General features: G+C 43.8%; 1 protein-coding gene across 1 annotated transcript in view; it reads left to right on the top strand.

Moving 5' to 3' along the window:
• HECW1 (HECT, C2 and WW domain containing E3 ubiquitin protein ligase 1) overlaps positions 1-14,421 on the top strand; it is a 436,937-nt gene extending 422,516 nt beyond the window's left edge. The window contains exons 25-28 of the mRNA XM_026502740.4: positions 3,690-3,836; positions 5,221-5,335; positions 7,339-7,537; positions 14,076-14,421. Of these exons, the coding sequence (XP_026358525.3) occupies positions 3,690-3,836; positions 5,221-5,335; positions 7,339-7,537; positions 14,076-14,187 (573 nt within the window). The 3' untranslated portion in view covers positions 14,188-14,421. The remainder of the gene's footprint in view (positions 1-3,689; positions 3,837-5,220; positions 5,336-7,338; positions 7,538-14,075) is intronic.
• Positions 14,422-15,955: the final 1,534 nt, after the last annotated feature.

Below are 15,955 nucleotides of genomic sequence, written 5' to 3'. Positions count from 1 at the left end.
TGTTTTTAATCTAGAAAACAAAGAATCTCGTTCATTTAAAATATAATTCATTGAGGACTACTTCCTTTAATAAAGCTGCCCATGTCTTCTTCCTTCTTTTCCTATTCATGACATGAATCTACTTTATAGAGGTTTTGAAAATCACAGTGATGATGAATTAGAAAAACATTTTTGTGACGTGTGAAAAACATTCGGAAAGCATTTTTGTGATCTGCTTTTGTGATCTGGAAGGTATTTAGTGATTTTGCAACTACAGAAATACTTCTTTTTATCACTAGCATCTAGATATTTGCTTCTCCAAAATGCATGTATATAAATATTATTTAATAAGATCAAGCTTCTCATTTTTTCCACCAGTATTGATATATCTTTGAATCTTCTGGGCTACAGTTTTATCAGGTTAACCATAGCCTGAGTCATTCACAAGAGATTTCAAAAGCCTCTGACATGTGATTAATTTGTAATGGGTGGTTGTGAGAACTGAGTTGATAGGCTTTATAAGTACCTATAAGCATAAGCATAAGCCCAAATGTGAACCGCATGCTGAGTCTGTGTGAGAGGAACCCCCTGAACTTCGCAGCATCCATACCATAGTCAAGAATTTTGGACAGGTCCTGGAAAACGTCCACATTCTGTTGAATTTCCTTTGTGTAAACATACCTCTGAAGAATACCCTCTTCCATATTTGAGAATGTTTTTTCTTTTTACAACTATAGAGAGCACATTTAAATATGTTCAAGCATATAGGATTTGTTGGGCTCCTGGCTGGCTCAGTCGGTGGAGCATGTGACTCTTGATCTTGGATTTGTAAGGTTGAGCCCCATGTTGGGTGTAGAGAATACTTAAAAATAAAATCTTCAAAAAAAAAAAAAACCCCAAAAGAATATCCAGTTCACTTAACTGTCCTGCCATGTACTAGGTGGAAGTCTGAAATACACAATTCCCTCTGCATGACTTCTTTTAGCCCATTCTTTACATTTGCCTTGTAGTAGAGGGTAAATTTGTAAAATAAATACCATCATTTAGCAAGTTTTATCAAGACAATGGGGTAGCCATCTTAAAAAATTTTAAGTTAGATTCCTAACCTAACTCATTACACCACAATAAATTGCACCTGTACTAGAAAGCGGACTGTTAAAAATAAACAACTAAAAAGAAGAAAATGCTAGAATTTTTATTTTCAGTCTTCCAGTAAGGAATGCTACCGAATATGTGACACAACTTTCAAAGTCATAAAAGAAGAGACTGACATAGTGAACTAAAATTACTATTTAATTCTGTGTGGCAAAAATACAGCATAAACAAAGTAAAAGTACCATAATATTGAATAGACTATATTGCACGGACAAAGGGCTATTCTTTCAATGTAGGAAGAGATTCCACGCATCCATAGGAAATGATCAACAACAAATAGAAAATTAGCAAAACATAAGTAGTTCCCACAAAAGGAAACATGAGGGAATAATCTCATTCACAAGTTGTAAAAATGTCAATTATAGCGAAATGCCATTTTCCCTTATACGGTTGTCGTGAATCGGAATGTTTAGCGGTATTCCGTTTCGGAGATGGTGTAGAGAACAGGCATGCTGTACAGGAGTGTAGGTGGAAGTAAGTGGCAGTTTGGTTCACTCTCTATGAAAGGCACCTTTGTGATGGCTACTTCCATTGTAAATGCATCTGCCCTTCTGGGTGTTGTACGTAAGTGATGAATCACTAAATTCTACACCTGGAACCAGTATTACGCTGTATGTTAACTAACTGGAATTTAAATAAAAACTAAAAAAATAAAAAATAAATGTACCTGCCCTTGGGTCAGTACCCATGTCTAGGAATTTGTCCTACTGATTCACACCTAATTCCGATGAGTACTGTATTAAGATCTTCACTGCGGCATTGTTGATAGTCGCAAACGATCTGAGACAATCTAGGTGTCCAGAAATGGAGTGTTGGTTAAATAAATTATGATACATTCACACAATGGAATAGTGAGCCAGTGGGATGTGTGGCTAAAACGTGCAAGACATCCCAGCCCATCAACTTCCTGGTAAACCATAAACAGTCAATGGGATATTGTGAACACAACAACAACAAGAAGTCAGGTCTGAATTTGTATAAAACAATTGTCAAAGGACATTTTTAAGTGAAAAAAAAATGTGGTGTTGAATAGTGTATATAATATGCTACTGTTTGTGGGGGGAAAGAAATGAAATATACATATTCCCTGGTATATACCTTGATTCTCCCTGGAAGAGAAGTAAGGGCAACTTTCTCCAGGTAGGGAGATTACATGGGAGATGAGATGGGAGAGAAGCTTGCTTTTCCTTTCTGGCTTTTTATACCATTTGAATATTATTCCATGGACACATATTGCCTACTCAAAAAAATGAAGCAAACTGCAAATAACTGAATACATAAAATTAGAGGGGAAAAGTCACATTGAAAATACAAAAAAAGCAATCCTTCCTGTGTGTGTGTGACATAGGAACAACTCAGGGAGAAGTTTACAATGTGCCCCCTGATGAAAATAAGGATGTGTTGTAGATTTAGAGTAATGTGTGTCTGTGTAAAGCATAAACAGATCTCATTCCTCTTCAAATGAGGTCACTAAGAACAATAAATTTGGATTTAGAAAACTGAGTTGTAGCCCTTCTTTTGGCAAGTTATGAGATCCTGAAGAGCAGACAGGTAGACGCAGGTGAAAGACATCATGGGGTCTTCCTGGGTGTCTCAGTTCCACGACACCCCTAGCTGCAGTGAGCTTAGGAATCAGTCTTTATCTGGCAGCTGAAAATCGCAGGTTCCAAGGAATGTGGATGGCAATTAGGATGTTAGAATTAGCCAGTATATTATAATTCGCACTAGTCACCCAAGTGCTGGAAGAAAAAATAACCATTAGACTTCTGTGGCCTGTGTGTTTAGGGACCTTAGTCAATGAATGCCAGAAATACCTATACATTTCTTAAACCGATGGCTAAATACAGTTATGTCTCATTTGTCTTACAGCTTTGAGCAGTGAGGTGAACCCCTTAAGTGACTGACATTCTCTTTAAACACCAGCACTTTCTGATAAAAATGTCTAACATGTTATCCACCCTCTTGCCTTTCAAAGGATAGAGCACAGATCCTAACTTTTCTTAATGATTCATTTGTCCTAACAAACAAGCACCACCATACTAAGTGGCCAGGTCATTCTCTGTTTCGTTTCTCAAGGTCAGTCTGCCATTCTTCACGTATAATATTTTCTACCGGCTGTAAAAACCATCTTCCCACCCTCTGCTATTTTCCTGTCGATGACCTGTTCTGGGTGGGGAGGCTGGTGGCTTTTGAGAATGTGATCTAATTGGGATTTGGGGGAATTGAGTCAAAGGACCTTCTGGTCCATCTGTTCCCCTGGGACAACGAGGGGCATTTTTCTTTTATTTCCATTATGCCTCTTGAGTTACAGAAATATGTTTCCCCTTTATAAAACAAACCAAAAAATGCAGCTTTTCTGAGGGGCGTAACCATCATCTGAGAAGAACCACATTTTTTAGTAACTTCCGGGAAAGGAAAAAGAATTCAGGAGGTTATAATGCTGAACCCATGTGAAGAAAACTTTTTGTAAATAGTTCATCCTCCTAGAATTGATATGTGTCACTGCAAGATCAGCGGAGTTGACAAGCATCACAATCTTTCTGTTTCCACCCAAGGTAACGGAAAGGGAGTTGAAGTCTGGAGGAGCCAACACCCAGGTGACAGAAAAGAACAAGAAGGAATACATCGAGAGGATGGTGAAGTGGCGGGTGGAACGCGGTGTGGTACAGCAAACTGAGGCCCTGGTGCGGGGCTTCTATGAGGTGAGACCAGGCCCGGCTGAGGAAGACAGGCTGCAGTCAGGGCCCTCATCACCAACACAGCTTGTGGGGGGAACAGAAGAAGAACCGAGGCAGGCAAAGGGCTCAGCTTCAGTCACCAGATTGCAAAGAGAAACATACCTGGGACAGATGAAGGAGGGGTCAAAGTTCTCTGGGAAACCTAACTCTTGTGGTGGGTGAAAAATGCTCTCACAAAAATGGCGTTGCTGTGGCCCCCGTGTGCCAGACAGGAAAACATTCAGTATCTCCTGTCAAGATATGTGCATGCTGTGTTTCCCTCCATTCAGTGAAATGAAAATAAGAGACTTGAAGGCTTTGGAGGACATTTTCCACTCTTGCTAGATTTCTCTTGCGTTATAGTGTCACTTTGTGCCACATAATCCATACTAAGGTGGTAAATCAAGGGGACAGGGACAGCTGCCAGCTTCCTGTGCCCCAGATGTTGACGTCCTTAACCTTTTGCAATTTAGAAACGAGACGCTGTGAATGTTTTCTCAGGGCTAGGGTCTTGGAAGGTTTTCTTTCCCTGCCCATAATGGAGAACAACATGGCTCGCTGGCTCGTCCTCCACGAGTCTGATCAGAGGAGCTGTTCAGTTGGGCCTGATAATATTTGGCAACAAAGCGTAAAGTCAGAGCTCAGAGCTAGCAAAGGAGGTCTTTCCAGATCTTTGAGGAGGGGAGGAAGGAACTGAGGGGAGAAAGGAAGGGAAATATAGTTGTTTTAATATAGAATGCCCATTTCTAGGAAATAAGTCACAGTTGTGTGTGGAAGAAAGGATTCCTTTTAAGTGAAGTGATACTAGTAAAAGCCCTCAAATCACTTCAGAATGTTTGGACCTTTTGCCTTTAAAATGCAATGACACTTGGGAACTTAAATGTGACTAGAGAAAGTCAAGTCAGATTTGCTTATTGGGGCACCTGGGTAGCGCAGTCGTTAAGCGTCTACCTTCGGCTCAGGGTGTGATCCCGGTGTTCTGGGATCGAGCCCCACATCAGGCTCCTCCGCTGGGAGCCTGCTTCTTCCTCTCCCACTCCCCCTGCTTGTGTTCCCTCTCTCGCTAGCTGTCTCTCTCTGTCACATAAATAAATAAAATCTTAAAAAAAAAAGATTTGCTTATAACTTCATTCTGAGGGAGTATCAGAGGTAGTGAAAACCCTCGGGCCTTTTTTGAGTTCCCAGCTCATCAATGGGTTGTGTTTCAGAATGTTCAGGTCACGATTTTGAACTTGAACATGACAGTACATTGATCAAAAAAAAAAAAAAAGTTGGAAATGATGGTCAGTGCCCCAGTGTAACCCACAGAAGTAATAATAAGGAATCTAACTTCAGTGCGGTTGGAGCTGAAGCCTGATCTGTATTCCAGGTTGTAGACTCGAGGCTTGTCTCCGTATTCGACGCCAGGGAGCTGGAGCTGGTGATAGCTGGCACAGCAGAAATCGACCTGAACGACTGGCGGAATAACACGGAGTACCGGGGAGGTGAGCTCGCCGGGCCCGCACAGACACCATTCACTGTTTTAAAAAAAAAAAAAAAAAATGTATACTGAGGTGAAATTGACATAGCATAACATTAACCATTTTAAAGTGAGCGATGCAGTGGTGTTTGGTACCTTCACGATGTGGGGTCAGCACCATCTCTAGCTAGTTCCAAAACATTGTCCTCACCCCAAAAGGAAGCACCGTACTCATTAAACCATTACCTCCCACTCCTCCCTCCCCAGCCCTGACAACCATCGATCTGCACTCCGTCTCTGTGGATTTCCTGTTCTGGGTATTTCATGTAAAAAGAGTCACATAATATGTGGCCTTTTGGGTCTGGTCGCCTTCATTCAGCTTACCGTTCCAAGGTTTGCCCATGCTGTGGCGTTTCAGTACTTCATTCCTTTGTGTGGTTGAATAATATTCCGTTATATATATATATATATATACACACACATATTCCATATATATGTCATATAAATATAAAATAATACTCCATTTTATATCTACATATATAACATATACTCCATCACTTTTTAAAGACTACAAAAAACTTGGCCTTACTTCAGTACATGCGCAGAGTGGGCTCTCATAACAAGCCTTCCTGTAACTTCCATGCTGAATGTTCCTTCAGGGGACTCCCCACTGGGATAGTCTGTGGCCTAACTCCACGTAGATGCGTTACGGAGACCCACCACCCGAGGCCAGCTCCTGAGCTGGGTTACGTGCTGGCAGGGAAGTGTGTCCCCCTTCCTGTAGAATTGCAGCCCTGTTCCCCTCAATCTCGGTTTCCCACAACATGGTTCTGTTGTTTTCCAAACTCTATTTCCAGCCCTTCCCACCTATTTACCTTCACACTGCCGAACTCGTCTTCCTGAGACCTTATTTTTACCAGGCTCCTTCCTTACCCACAAAACAAACTCCTTATTACTAATAGGAGAGGCTTTTGAAAGTTTTTTTTTAAGGTTCAAAACCATTTCTTTGTGTGAAATATTACAGAGAAACCAATCAAAACCATAGAGAGAGAGAGAGAGGGAGGCCTGCCACCTCAGCCTCCCCCTTCTCCCCAGTGTACCCGGCCTGAGAGTCTGTGTGGGACCACTGGGCTCTTCCTGGCATAGTATGAACACTGCTGGCCTCAGGGAGCAAGTCCCAGCGTCTCTGCCTGGCTGTTCCAACCCTCTAAGGCCCCCAGTGAGCTTCCCTTCGGCCCTCACCAGACCCCGCTCTGTTGTAGTCAGCTTGCTGTTCCCTGCATATTTCTTCCTCATTCTTGCTGTCCTCCAGCCCTCCTGCCCTCCACTCGCTCAAAGCCTTCCTGCACTCAACACCTCACTTCTCTCTTTCTGCCCCAGCCCACAAAGATTTCTCCCATGTCAGGGTGCCTCTTGCATTTGCAGCACTGCTGAATCATTTACTGGAACTGGCTGAACCAAGCTTGCCCTCCCAACTCTACCGTGACACTGGCCCGACTGGCCCGACTGGCCTGAGAGCAGCTGCTCCAGGAGCACTAACGGCTGGGGGACATTCGGGCTTCTTCTGTTCACTAAGCTTGCCATTTACGTCCAGCCCTTCTTAAGTCCTAGACTCGCCCACCGTATGTGGTTACCAAGAGCTAAGACATCAGAACAGAGAAAATACAGTGAAATAATAGGTTGATGGAGGGTTTTGTCTCTTACGGTCCCAAGGATCTCTAGCTACTCCTTGTCTCATGTATACGAGGCAGGAAAATGGCTGGTGGGGTCCCAGGTGTTCACAGAGAAAGCAGACATCTCTGACGACTGCCCTCAGACCATAAGATCTTTTTATAAAATGTCTATTTTCTGCATCTGCTTTTGCTGTGAAACTTGACCTCGTTGCACAGATTGTCTTAGACCATTAGAGAAACTGGCAGACCGACAGCACCTGTTCAGATCTCATCACACCTGCGATATATGTCACCTCTCTCCCTTCCTCCTCCTCTCTGCGCATCCTCCCCGTCTCTGTCCTTCTGCTCCGTTCAGGTTATCACGATGGGCATCTTGTGATCCGCTGGTTCTGGGCCGCCGTGGAGCGCTTCAACAACGAGCAGAGACTGAGATTACTCCAGTTCGTCACGGGAACATCGAGCGTGCCCTACGAAGGTTTTGCAGCCCTCCGAGGAAGCAACGGGCTTCGGCGTTTCTGCATAGAGAAGTGGGGGAAGATTACATCTCTCCCCAGGTAGGGGCTCCTGCCAGCCTTCAGGAAACCCACCAAAGAGGGCCAGCATACTTTGATATTGGAGCTTGGGCGATGATCCTCTGGGATAGACTTCTTTCCTGCCACCCAGATTATTGTTATATGAGTTCTTGGTGAAAGGCAGGTGAATTTAGACCCTATTCTTCATGGGTTTTTGATTATCGATGGTATTTGGGCTGTAGTGTCATGGTCCATGTGTCAGTTGTGGGAAGCGATCCAATCTGTATGCAGCCCAATTTAACTTAAGGAGGAATGTCTCACCTGGTAAGGGCGGGAGGAGAGGCTGGAAGCCCAAAGTAGCCCTTCCAGCTCTGTATCCATACTTCTCCGGCACATCACTTGATACTCTGTAGGACGGGAATGCACACGTGTACATGTCACATTTTTCCTACTATGTTTTAACACATGTGAGGACAAGACCATGTGTATCTCAAGTCTCTACAGTGACTTCTGTATAGCAAGCTGTCAAGATTATTATGAGATAAATGCAGTAAAGGAGACCCTAGGGATCCAGGCAATTTCACAGAATGAATTCCCTATGCCATGAGTTTGAACACTTCCCGGGTCCTTCCTAGGCCACCTCGAGCCACCTTTTCCTGCTCAGTAAAAGAAAGAGCACTAAAGAGATTCTTCTGGATAGGTACCACAGTAATAAATACTGCTCGACAACAGAAGAAAAGATTGATCCATATTATTTTCTTCTACTATGATATGTTCTAATTATAAAAGAAGATTCGCATTTAATTCAGCTGTTCCCACGCGGCCTCCCAGATACTATGGCTAAATCCCAGTGGAAGGGTTCACTGAACTATGATTTGCCTCCAGATCTCCCAGACCTTCTAACGTCCTGAAGACAAGTCACCTGATGTCAGTGAGCGTCAGGAGGCCCAGGAAACAGAGCACATGCCCAGCTGGTCCGTAACAGCCTAAAGCCTTGGCACGATTTGCAGCCCTGGCCACACCCACTAGCCCAGCAGACCCTCGGTGCTCATTCACATGGGTCTGCTGAGAGCTGAGCCTACTGAATGAAATCTGGCAAGAAAATAAGGATAAAAAAGGGCAAGATTTCCATGTGTCTAGTTTAATGATAGATTTGGAAGATGAAACAGTCTGTTTTTGTTTTAGAGAAATGAGTTTGCATCACCTTTTGATGAGAGCCCACACACCCCACCCCCAGCATCGTGTGCACCCTGCAGAGTGGCTAAGACGCAACCATCTACCTTCCTAGAGGAGCTGATAGTGTAGGAAGGAACACAGCCTGATCGTTAGAAATCACAACACAAGGTGGAATCAGAGGAGCACTGAGAGAGGAAGGTAAAAGGAAGGTGCCTTGAAGATGTAGAATACAGACCAAACCCCGATCGAGTTGGGAAGAGGAGATGCCACAAGAAGATGGCACCTGGGTGGGCATTGAGGGGCGGTGAATGAGTAGAGGGGAATTCCAAGCTGAAGCAGCCACCTGGGCAAGGCCTGGGTGTGGGAGATGGCCAGCATGTATTCAGGAAGGATCGCTGAACCAACATGGAGGACAAGATACCCAAAGGGATACACTCAAAGGGGATGAGATTGAGAAAGATAGTTTGGCGGGTCACAGAGAGAAGACTGCTCAGGAGTCTCTGTTTGATTCTTTAGGGAATGGAACTAGGCATCACTTTTGTCATTTGGGGGTCACAGATTGAGTCTAATTACATATTTCCTTTGAGAAGCTTTGAAATGTACATTAATACTATTAACCCACACAAAGAGCTTATAAGATGGACATTGGGCTTATAATCGGGCTATTCACATCTGGGCCAAGGCATTCCTAAAAAAGTTGCCGTTCTGCAAACCCCAGAGAGGATTCCTTGGGGAGGCAGAGATTCTACCCTGGGCCAAGAGGGTCCCAAGAATCAAGTGCTGAGATGCCTCTGGGAGGACAGTGAAAATGACCCCCTGGAGAGTAACCCCTAACTAGCCTTCCTTGTACATTTTCTGAAGATCCAAGAACCTAAAAAGGGTCACCAATGTGTTCAGAGAAAGAAGTAACTTCTGACTTCCAAGAACAGTAGTTTGGGTAGACCTAGCCAGACCACGTGGCAGGTGGCAGGAAGCCCAGAGGCTGGCAGGAGGGCCAAACAGACACAGGGCGACCCAGGACTTCCCAGAGAACGTGAGCCCAGTGCACACTGCCCACACTGGGAGGAGAGGTGGTCTGGAGCTGCTTTGTTCTAAGATCTGCCCCCTATGGAGCGGCAACTGGCTTCCCAGATGACAGTGCCAAATAGTGTCACAACCCAACCTGAATCCTAGCCCAGGCTAAATAAAACCTTTGTATCAATTCAAGTCCTTGCCTCCTAAAAACTGTAGGAGAGTTAGGAAGGAGCACTTAGAGGGTAGTGGTTTCCAGGGTGTAATTTTACAGTGTCCGATGAAGAAACTTCAGTATCAGATGGGTGGGATAGTCACTGGGGTTGAGGTCAAGGTGCTGGCAGGTTAGGGCATTGAACAGGTCATCCATGTGGACTCAGATACTACAGTCTGCTGGGAACACCTGAAATGGGAAGGATTTAAGCAAAGTACCAGAGATTTTAATAAATGTAATTAGCTGGCAGGTCAGAAGGTATGGAAGATATATCTAGGTCCCTGGCTTCCAAACTTTTTAACCACAGGCCACAGAAAAAAATATTTTACATAACCCAGTACATGCATATCTATGTGCGTGTGTGTGTGTGTGTGTGTGTCTGAAATACAAGTTCCTCAAAACAACACTTTACCTTCTTGCCTGCAGATAACATGCCCTATCTTCTAATCTATCCTATCTGATTGAAATAAAATGCCAGATAAAACCTGTAGTTAAAGGGAAAAATATCTAAATGGCACAAGATTCAAAGGAAGAGGATTTTTTAAACATTTGATTCCCTCTTATTTTTTTATTTCTTTATTCAGTTTTATGGAAATATACTTGACATAGGACGTTACGTTAGTTTCAGGCATACAGCATGGTGATTCCACAAGTCTCTAAGTTGTGCTGTGCTCGCCATGAGTGTGGCTGCCGTCTACAATGCCATGGCGATGCCATTGACTATATTCCCTGAATGTGCCTTTTATTATTGTGACGTATTCATTCCGTAACTGGAAGCCTGTACCTCCCACTCCCCTGTACCCATTTTGCCCATCCTCCTACCCCCTCACCTCTGGCCACCAGCAGTTTGTTTTCTGCATTTATGTGTCTGTTTCTGCTTTTTGTTTGTTTGCTTTGTTTAATTTTTAGATTACACATATAAGTGAAATCATTTGGTATTTGTCTTTCTTTGTCAGACTTGTTTCACTTAACATAATGCCCTCCAGGTCCTTCCCTGTTGTCACCAATGGCAAGATCTCATCCTTTTTTTATGGAGTAAAAGGAACGGAAACTTTTGATCAAAGATTGAAAAGCAAGGATCTAGAATTGGCAGTGGGGAGTAAGCAGGGTGCTCACCCATGTCACAGAATGCGGCAGAGTGGTCACTGGCCATCTCCACTTATGGGGACTGAGAAGGGATGCTAGGACTTGTAGGCCATGTCCAGGAAGGAAGAGTGGGAGAGTTTCCTTACTATGGAACAAAGACTGGGGAGGGGACAGAGGGGAGGCTCCAAAGGAAAGAAAAGCATGGAAGCTGGTCAGAGTAGACACAGCACAAGACAGCATGGAGATGGAATAACGGAGGGGAGAGAAACTTAGGGGTTTACATTTGGAGTAAGGATCAGGGATTCCAGAACTCTGAGTCACAGGCAGATTGGCATAAAATTTGCAAACAGAATTCTAACAACATGCTTCCCTGCAGGTGTAAACTGAGCCCAAGCCCAGGTGGAGGGGAAGGCCTGGTTAAGGTGGGCAGCTGGCTTACTCTCTAGGGATGGCTCTCAAGGGGACGGGAGAGGTGATTTTGCCGCCCTACTGGACATTCAGCGATGTCTGGAGACATTTCTTGTGGTGCTATGGGCATCCAACAGGTAGAGCTCAAAGATGCTTCTGAACACCTTCGATGCACGGGACAGCCCCTCCCAACAGACAGTAAGTTTAAAATGTTAGTAGTGCCAAGGTGAGAAATCCTGCTCTGTGGACCCTAAGGCTACAAGGGAGGCTTCAGGGAGCCATCGGGATTTCAGAAGAGAAACTGACAACCACTGAGAAGCCATAGAGAAACCAAGGGGGGAGAGGTGTTCGAGAACAAAAGATGCCTAAGGCTTTTAAAGAGCTTGAGGACGTGGGCGTAGAGAATGGGTCTCTGGATTTGGGGATCAAGAGGTTCTTGAAAAGGTTGGACAGGCGTAGGTTCAGTAGTGACGAGAGTGAGAACCATCTGTAGAGCGAGGCTGTGGTTGGATGGTGGAAGAAGATGGCACGAAGGGAAGACAGGACTTCTAAAACCGGCCTCACCTCTCGCTGAACAACGAGCAGCAGAGAGTGGTGATTTGCTTGCTTTTAGTAGTATTGTTTGCTTTCGACCAGCCTCAAAGTGGTCTCTTCTGGGAGGAAGCATACTCTCTTTGGCATTGGTTACCATCTTAATCAATAACTTGGAAAAAGTCAAGGAGACAGGGAGATCAATCGTGCAGACGGTACAAATGAGAAGGGCAAATAGTACAGTGATTGACACGATTTAATCCTGAATTATCTCAAAATGCCAGAATCCTAGATTAACAGCAACAGAGTGAAAATTGAGCTGGCATGATTGAGAAGATCCGTGTGGAGTTCCAGGATATCAATGCACAAATAGCAGATCAGGGAGATTCACTTGCCAGTAGTTTATGTGGAAAAGGCTGAGGGTCATGCATCGCCACAGCTGTGACACAGTTCCTGCAATCCTAACTGCAGTTGTGGTTGCATCAAGAGACTCTCATGTTTAACTGATGATTCACAGATTACAAAAGGCATTTCTGTGTATTCTAACATCGGTCCTCACCACAAACCCCTGAGGTACACAGAACATATATTATTACCCCCATTTTACAAGTCAGAAAACTGAGGCTCGGAAAGATTAATTGACTTTCCCAAGGTGATAAAGCTAATAAGTGGCTAGACTGCGATAGAGGTCTTGCAACCCCTGGTTTCATGCTTTCTCCACCACCCCAACGCACCCCGGAGGACTGGGCCCAGTGCCCAGGGAGGAAAGTGAGCAGACGCTCTGTGGTGTCAGAACCACACCTGGAGGACTGTAAGCATTTGAGAATGCTAAATTGAATCATGATGTGATTGTGTTCGTTCATTCTAGTTTACAGACTAGAATCTATTTAAGAGAGTTAACCAAAGTTGGTGATAAATACAGTAAAAGCAATTCAAAGAAACTCTGGGTGTTCACACAAGGTTTGGAAGAGGTGCCATTTGCTAATGCTTTCAGACTATTCCCAGAAATTACCTTTTACAGAATTCATTTGGTTTGCAAATACGGGATTTCTTGCTGTAACATTTCCACTCATGAGTGCCAGTTAAAAAAAAAACTGGTGTCTGTTCATATCTCACGCCTAACTAGTTCAGCTAGGTTCAAAAGCATACTTGGGATTGTCCTGCCCCACTTAACATACTTAACCAGAGCCCAAAGTATGTCCTAGTTTTAATCTTTCTAAACGTAGAGAAGCCACTGTCATTGTCATCCTACTCATTCTACCGAGTGCTCTTCCACTTTTACTCAGATGAGTTTAGGTAAAATATTTTAATTATTCTCTTGTGAAGTCAACATAGGCCTACCGGACTCTTAGATCATAATCTGAGACCTCGACTAATCGTGGCTTGTTTTGATGCTTCTTCCCACTTAAGCCCTTGAGGCCTAAGGCCGGGTGCAATGCTATCCTTTGCCCAACATTGGAGCTTGTGGGGGAGGAGTTTGGGGGGTAGTTTCCCAAGGGCAATGAGGGAGCCATGACCAGGAGGAGGAGGAATGAATGTTGAGAGGCAAACACAGCAGTATCCTCCCCCTGAGCACTGCATCAACCTCATCAGGAACTCTGAAAACAAAGGTATAAATAAGACACAACTTCCCTGGGGATCTTCTAATTAGAAGAATTCAATATCCCAGATGAAATTCAAATGAAGGGAGAAAGGTTGCTTTGGTTAGAGTTTTGTTCATTTGTTTGTATATATACTTGTTTTGTGATATTTTATCTTCTATTTTTTATTATTTTATTTCATTTCACCTTAAAGTGCCCTTTTTTGTGCTGGTTGGCTTCTCAAACCACCACTGCAACACACCACCCCTTCTAGGGAGCAAAACGCATTAAGTTAATCTTGAGCTGCACCCATCCACCTTCCTCCCTACTTTGGTACAGCCTTTGGCCGCAACCAGAGATTCCATAAAAACAAAGAACATCTGACAGGGAGAAACTAGTCAGGTGAGTTGACGTTCCACAGGAGAAACCTGTTCTGGGCCTCTTGGGCTCCCCAAATCACGGCTGTGCTCACTTTTTCTTCGCTTCTGCTTCATAGCTACAGACGGATCACAGATACAGGTACCAGTTGTACCTTTGAAACAAACGCCTTCACCAGTCTTTTTTCCCCATTCAGGGCACACACCTGCTTCAACCGACTGGATCTTCCACCGTATCCCTCCTACTCCATGTTGTACGAAAAGCTGCTGACAGCAGTAGAAGAAACCAGCACCTTTGGACTTGAATGAGGAAATGGAAACTCACCTGACATTTTCCCGGCAGTCACATCACCCTTTCTGGGATGATCCGCTTGCCCTTTCCCTGAATCGATCTCCTTTGATTTTGGTATCCCATGATTTTTATTTTCAAACCAAATCAGGATTGACAAAAGCTGTGCATGAAGAACTGCCTTCTTCTGAGATCCAACCTTCAGGCTTATCTCCTCTATTCTCGATGAACTGCTAGCCTGTATGCAATATTAAACAGCAGCTGTCTCAAGGTCTGTGTGCATCTCCACATACCTCCATTACTAACAATGAGATAGGAATGCAAGTTATGCTACACTTGACCAAATGGTAATAAAAGTTTACTTCCATTTATATAATTTTAGGGAAATTTGAGCATTAAGCATTCCGAGCTTTTATACGCCCATGTCTTCTGAGCAGAGCCACCATTTTTTATAATTTCTAACAACCAACTCCAGGTCTAGGAGCCAATCAACAATTTCTTTTCCTCCCACTCTCCTTTTCCCCGTGCATACCATCCATCCAAAAACAGCAGTGGCAAAGCTGAAATTTTTGTACATTCAACTCATGAGTCATTATGTGGCGTCAGTCCCATCAGCTGGAATGAGCCTAGACATACGGTGCAAATATTACACTTTCCAACAAATGACAACAGCAAGGAAGACGCCTCCTGCTGATGCAACACAGTGCATCTCAACGGTGGTGGGGATTGTGGCTCAACCCGAGTTGAGAGAAGTCTAGGTGGGGCGCGTCCTTGGTGAACGCTCACCGCACAAGAAGCAGAAACTTGTGCGCATGGAGATCTCGCTACATAGCATAAAGATGAGGCTTCTACCCCCATTGTGTTGTGTAGGGTGTGATGAAGCAAACAGGAGAAAGGGAAGAAGGCCCTATTAGGTTGGTTTGAATACCTGAGTTCTGTACTGTTTTATTTTGCTTTGCTTTCTTCGGTCTAGCTACAGTTCTCCTTCACAAAGGGAAAAAAAAAAAAAACTATAGATAATCTCATGACTTTCGTTAAAGGTAATTGGCCAACCAACTTTTGTTTTATCTTTGATATTGTTTTTTTCATGCTACTTTCTTCTTTTCTTTTCTTTATTGTCGTGTTCGAATTCCTTCGCATCTGATTGTCCACAGGGACACGTTAAATGAGAAGCTGCAGAGAGCGCTGTTGCTTGTCCGGGATCAAGGGCAATATAACACTCCATCCACAACAATCCTCCAGGAGCCGACACCTAACACCCCCCAAGGCACGTCGATTTGTCAAAATAGATATCCAGTTTCTTTGAGCACTCAGTAAAGAGATATCTCAGAAAACTTAGTGTTTTCAGAAAAACAGTCGCAGGCTCCAAAGACAGCCTAACCTCTTGATTATATTTGGAATAAGCCCAAACACAATGGTCATTTCTATTTTTCTAACCTTGTTATCCATGTTGTCTGAAATGTGTCATAAGTGAAAGTGTTTTTCTTCACTGGGAAAAGAAGAGCTTGAGGGGCCCCACTGTTGAGATGTCACATTGTTACTTCCAATATATTAAACAAAGGAGAAATGTAAGACAAAGTTAATTGGACAGGAAGCCGTGCCTGGTGCACATTGTATCAGTGTGTGTTTGGGCACAGAGTTGTGTTTCCTGGGCTCCAAAATGAAACTTCTTTTAGTAGGAATTATTTATAACGCCCAGCACCCTTTGCTGCATGTATCTATTGCCAATCGGGAAATAATATGTTACAGAAATGTAGCTTTCTATTGCCCTCTAAAAAGAATATTTAC

This window comes from Ursus arctos, unplaced genomic scaffold, assembly GCF_023065955.2.
Source record: "Ursus arctos isolate Adak ecotype North America unplaced genomic scaffold, UrsArc2.0 scaffold_3, whole genome shotgun sequence".
Lineage (NCBI taxonomy): Eukaryota > Metazoa > Chordata > Mammalia > Carnivora > Ursidae > Ursus > Ursus arctos.
This window is presented reverse-complemented; position numbering and strand designations above follow the sequence as displayed.